The 6,272-nt window shown below is 27.0% G+C and overlaps 1 protein-coding gene across 4 annotated transcripts; it reads left to right on the forward strand.

The window, feature by feature from the left end:
• Window positions 1–421: 421 nt before the first annotated feature.
• Window positions 422–4,817, forward strand: LOC132917251 (polymerase delta-interacting protein 2). Of its 4 annotated transcripts, none has more exons than XR_009660263.1 (8): window positions 422–625; window positions 909–1,064; window positions 1,202–1,280; window positions 1,348–1,525; window positions 1,698–1,861; window positions 1,933–2,138; window positions 3,072–3,380; window positions 3,445–4,404. XR_009660263.1 is itself a non-coding variant. In XM_060977897.1 (8 exons), exons 1-8 carry the CDS (start codon window positions 567–569, stop codon window positions 4,617–4,619), a joined length of 960 nt encoding a protein of 319 aa, XP_060833880.1. In that variant the 5' UTR covers window positions 423–566; the 3' UTR covers window positions 4,620–4,817. The 4 variants fall into 4 exon arrangements, 3 of the variants coding, with proteins under 3 accessions (XP_060833882.1, XP_060833880.1, XP_060833881.1); XM_060977897.1 differs by lacking the exons at window positions 3,072–3,380; window positions 3,445–4,404 and adding exons at window positions 4,425–4,527; window positions 4,605–4,817 and having other exon boundaries at window positions 423–625; XM_060977898.1 differs by lacking the exons at window positions 3,072–3,380; window positions 3,445–4,404 and adding exons at window positions 4,425–4,512; window positions 4,605–4,817 and having other exon boundaries at window positions 423–625.
• The last annotated feature ends 1,455 nt before the right edge of the window (window positions 4,818–6,272 follow it).

Genomic DNA, 6,272 nt, shown 5'->3' on the forward strand with positions numbered 1-6,272 from the left:
CCCCCCCATAAATTCGCCCCTGAGTCTAAACTTATGAAGAACCATTATAAAGAATGTTTCAATTTTATAATTGTGCTTATGGCATATGAGGCTATGAGTTATAATATCAATTTATCATTGATTATAAATAATATTATTATTAGTATATAATAGACCTATAATTTATAATTATAAACTTCAATCGTTGGTTATAATCTTAAATCATATAGGTCCATTATGATCGAAGTCTATAGACAAGGACACGAGGTGAAAATAGAAATATATATATAATATACAGTACACACAATACACCGACCGGTGTCCACCAATCATCATGTCAATAGGTCTATGACCTCCTAATAGTATCAATTAAATACCTAGATTTTTTTAGTTTATCTAACTGTGATAATAATAATATTGAAACTGATTATAGGTATCTGATACACGGAATAATTCTATGTCTGATATCTTTGAATTATACGATAAAAAGATGAAATTAATAATTATGTAGATCTGCTGTCATGTTTTCGATTTTGTAAATTAATACAATTATTCATTGCTTTGAGCTTATATATATTTAAAAAAAAATGTTTAATCATTTTGGAAGAAACAATATATTGTGTTTATGTAAACGTTCTTATGTCAGGTAAAATAATTTTTCTATAAATATTAAATATACATAGTTATAATGTATACTATATATACATCTGAGGTTAATACTGTTACTACAACACTACTAATACAGTACTGAATAATTAGAAGATTTTAATACATACTTAAAAGTGTAATAACTAATAATATCTTAATAGTTTATAATTTTATATATACACTGTAAATAAATTAATTTTACTTCTGTTTATCATTGCAATATAATATTTGATAAAAAATATGTTCCTAATTGATATTATGGTTGCATTTGTTATTATTAGATTAGTAGAAGTAGGTCGGATAAATCCAGTAAAGCATATTGAAAAATATGAAACGGGCCAGTTGTTTTTTCACCGGATATTTGGATACAGAGGGGTGATATTGTTTCCGTGGTTAGCCAGAGTATACGACCGTGATGTTGTCATCAAAGCAGAAAAGTAATACTTATTATAATATTTAACTAGATTTGTGTACATACTTAATACTAACAACTATATGACTAACTACTCGACTATTATAGTATTGCATGATAAAAGCTTAAACCAACTCAAACTACTTATTTTTTTAATTTCAGTGCCGCAGGAAAAGATGTTAAAGGAAAGACACATACGTATTATCAAACTTTAATAGATGAAAGAGATTGTCCATTTATTGTAATTTAATTTAAAATGCTTATCCAAATTAGCATTAACAGCTTATTGTTTTTATAAAAAAATTTAGAGGGCACAAACAGAAGCTGTTACTTTTCTTGGAAATCAAGATACCAGTCGCAGTTTGTATGCAATACCTGGTCTAGATTATGTAGCTCAAGAAGATATACTACCATACACAGCAACTGAAAAACAACCGTTACAACATGAACTTTTTGATAAATTTCTCATGTATTATCCCAATAAAGGTGATTGATAATTACAGTATTATTAATATTATGGGTAAATTTATTTTAAGAACATGAATTATCGTTTGTAATGAAAAGTTAATTTTTCCCTTCAGTTAATGATTTTAAAATACATGGCAAGTTTGTTTTTTCTGCTTACATAATATTCATTATACAGTCTTGTTTATTTTAGATCCACCATTTGGAGCACAAGAAACATTACGATCGTGGCAAAAAAAAAATCATCCTTGGCTAGAGTTGTCAGATGTTCATAAAGAAACTACAGAAAATGTTAGGGTCACAGTAATACCATTCTACATGGGTTATAGGGAGTCTCAAACTAATTCTGTGTATTGGGTGAGTAAAATGTGAAAGCTTTTAATTATATGCGTTATTAAGTAATAATAAGTTTATTTATTTATTTTTAGTGGAGATATTGTATACGATTAGAAAATTTAGGTGAACAAAGTGTTCAACTGAGAGAAAGGCATTGGAGAATATTTAGTTTATCTGGAACATTAGAGACTGTTCGTGGAAGAGGAGTTGTGGGCCAAGAACCTGTACTTTCGAAAAAATCACCTGCATTTCAATACAGTAGTCATGTGAGCTTACAAGCTCCTAGTGGACACATGTGGTTAGTTGTTTATTTAGAAATAATATATCATTTTATATTTATATATTTATTAATTAAATGATAATAATACAATATATATAGTTAGTTATATCTTTAGTTAAAATTCGGCATTCGTGTAGCAGGTGATCTACTAAATCTTTTTAGGTGTATCAGGTGATCTATCGTCTTGTACTAGATATAGTGGGTGATCGACAATTTTTATTATTAATCACTGAACTCTATACATATTCTATACATGTATAGAGTTCAGTGTTATTAATACATAATTATTATCAAAACATTGGATTCATTATGTTGCGATAGGTAACGATTAATAACGTATAAATACGTTTTATTTGTTGTGAAGTCTAACAATAAGTCATCAGCAATATTGCCGATCCTGGATCCGTTAGTTTCTAATCGTTTGTTGGTCAGAGTTCACCTATAATGCATGCATCTGAATTTTATAAAATAATTGCTGATGAAAAATCTACTGTAAATTTTTACAACTTCACAATTTATTTTCAAATGTCAAAGAAACTCCAAATTGTGAAAAATATGATCAGAAAAAACAGCTGGCTTCTGGTGAACAATGTGAGCAAAGCCGTCTTAAGGTATTATGTGGCCCCAGGCCAAAAATATTTCGGGGGCCCTATTACACTAAATTATAATATATACATTTTTAACACATAATGTATTATTATTTATTAAATATTATACTTTATTAGTAAAAATTGAATTTTTGTTTAAATCCCAGTTACTTTATTGTACGTGTAACGTGTACCAGGAATAACTTAAAAATTTAGAAATTAATCAAATTGTATTATTTTGATATAAAACTAATTTTAATATTTTTTTGTTCGAGATTTATATTAAAAACATTTTAAAAATTTAAAATTATGATATTCAGTAAATAATGTAATCTATGTGAATTTGGGGCCCTTAAAATTTCAGGGCACTGAACGTGAGTACCAAAATTTAAGATGCGTTCGAAAAGGATGGCAAACATTCCAGTCTATCTGTGTCAAGACAATAAATTTTTGAATGAATGTGTTCAAATAGATGAGTCATTACTACAAGGAAAGAGGAAATATAATAGAAGCAGGATTCTACTGAGTGATCATAAAGGTGTAAATTTAATGGAGAACAATAGTTCAAACTCATATTCTGATCCTGAATATATTCCTCATAACAACAGGAATAGAAATTATGGCAAACGAGTATAAGTACCTTGGGTTTTTGGAATGTGTTGGCAGCATAATGGTATAATGTGTTATAATGTGTTTTTATACTATTAAAAAAATATATATTTTTAATTTGTATGTAGATCACTCCTCCTGAATTTGCAGATAACTCTACCGTAATAGATCACCTGCTATATGAATGCCTACAATTCTTCCACCATAATTTTTATATAAGTAAAAGCTATTATTATTACAAACACTTAATAATTAAAACTGTAATAGGAGCATAGGGTAGCATAGTGTTTAGCTGCAGTCACTAAATAGTGCTGTGATTCAATATCGCCCAATGTTGCTAGCTCTCGGATGGGTAACCACCTGAGTTCTTAGCAACAAGACTATGTCATATATACGGAAATATGTGTTCTAAAAACAGTACCTTACCTTACACTAAAAAACATTAAAGAATCCTACAGCAAATGGCCTAAGTTATCAAAACTTGACTAAGAAAAAAAATGTACCATAGAAACAATGGTATCATTTATGAGTGAGATGGTAGAAATAGTTTCCAACCAATGTTTACTTTTTTGCTAATGCTGTTGTTTTATATTCTCGATTATAAATATATTCTGTTTAAATAACTTTTTTAATTTCAAACTTGTATTAGTTTTTAATTCCAAAATATTATTAACTGGTACACTTAATACTTATACATATTAAGAATAATAATAAAAAAAGTATACTATTTATAAAGACAAACCTGTTAAACTATGTCTGTGATTTGTTGATCATAAATAAAATTAAATAATAACTCATGATAAGAGTACTTAAAATCATCATAATACCTCATAAATTATAATAAAAATTACATATTTGTAAAAAATAAGATTCAAATTCAGAATTTTTATTTTTTTAGCCCCCTCCCCCCTCACAAATACAACATTTTAAACAAAACTTTTTATCCCTATGCAATAACAATGCTTTTGAATAGACAATGGAATAATATATACATAAAGAATTTATGTCTTACTAACCATACTGTAGTTATTACTGTATACAATATGCCAACATACCCTATGTATTGCTGTACTTAAACAAAAAATGTAATTAATTTTATTATTAATAGGGGAACATTTCGAATGGAACGTGAAGATGGACATTTATTTGATTGCCGAATCCCTCCATTTTCTCTGGAGAGCAAACCAGATGATAAGGTTACATTTAACACTGTATAAGAACAATTTTAAATAATTATAGTTATTGTATTTATTGAAATTAGTTTTGTTTAAAAAATCCTCAATATTAGTTTCTAGACCGTTAAATGTATGGTGAACCATTCTTAAGCCAAGGGTGACTGTTTCATCTTCCCTGTGTGGACAATCGTCCTGAAGATCGCATACCCATTGCTGGACTATGTATTATAGTTATTCAAACACTGAAGAAAAAAATAAATTATCTAAATATTTGTAAAAATAATTTGTTTATATATACAAAAATATATAATTTTTTTAATTTTAAATTCTGTAAACTGATCACAGTGTGGAAATCAGCTATTACATTTGAATTCATGTTTATCAGATTCATTAGCACAATTTTAATTTCATTAGAATGTACAGAAAGTCAAAATTTAAAATAATTTTAATTTATATGTATTTGGTCTTCTTGAGCGTTGAAATTGCCAAATCAGGTTGTTAGCATACCATGATTTGGCTACAATTGAATGTTTGAATGTTTAAATTTACTACAGCTTCAGTTAAAGACGCATCAATTTTCAAACATATTTTATTAGTTTTAGTGATGCCTTTTTTAGTTTTTTATTAAAAATAATTCCACTTGAATACTTGATTGAATTGTTAAATTTAGAAACAATAACTAATAGTAAATATACTTCTATAGATGACTCCTACATGTTTAAATGCCTTATTCATATTTTTAAGATTGGTCTTTATGCATCTATACATATTAATGATTTTTTTTTATAAATAAAATGATAACTGATAGATGAATTGTGCGACTTGATGTCCCAATTTTAGTGGAACAGTCAATTTTCAAATAGGTATCCTGCTAAATATTGTGATCAAGTCAGGATAGTAAAATATACCAGTTTTACAACATCTTGTTTTTGACCTGATTTCTAAATTGTTATTTTAAAATGGGCAAAACAAAACATTTAAACATTCATGTATATTTTATAATGAACTAGCAAAAAAGTATCCATGTATAAAAAACACTTGGATTATTTGTCAGATGTACATTTTCAAAAATGTCACTACTTTAGAAAATTACATAGATGTATAAATGCTATTTAAAAAAATTTTAAATCTAACTTACATAAATATGTTGATTATGTGGTTAATGATATGTGCTTCTACTAATAAATCAATGACTACATTTAAAAAATTAAAACACCTTTAATTAAAGATTTAGAAGTAGCTGCAGGCCTGCAACTGGAGGAACCTCATCAATGGAAATCATAGTTTTTGTTTTATGAATTACAATCTATCAATCAAGAATCAATGCTAATAAAACAATCCTTTGAACCTAAATTTCACTGTGAGAGGACTAAGAGTTCAGCTATTATAACAAATGTCAATGTCTGCTTCTTTTTCTATTTCGACTATGATTATAAGTTTATAAACATGGATAAATGAAATACTTATTTTTATAATTTTGTTGTTGACTATATTACCTAAATATTTGATGTTCATATATACCTACGTCCTACATTATACTATAATAGATGTATTGTTTATTTTTATTCTATTTTGACTATGGGTTTTACTTTATTAAGTTGATAAAACTGTTCATCAGTAATATGCAAATGCAAATTCTATTAAAATTTATAACCTATAACTTATTATTATAATTTTTTTTTTTTTTTTGAAATGTCTAATTTAAGCCTAAAGAAACAGGTGAAACCACAGAAAACAGAACAATAGTGATTTTAAGCATTTAAGCTGTTATTATCTAATCT

This window comes from Rhopalosiphum padi, chromosome 1 (assembly GCF_020882245.1).
Source record: "Rhopalosiphum padi isolate XX-2018 chromosome 1, ASM2088224v1, whole genome shotgun sequence".
Classification (NCBI taxonomy): Eukaryota; Metazoa; Arthropoda; class Insecta; order Hemiptera; family Aphididae; genus Rhopalosiphum; species Rhopalosiphum padi.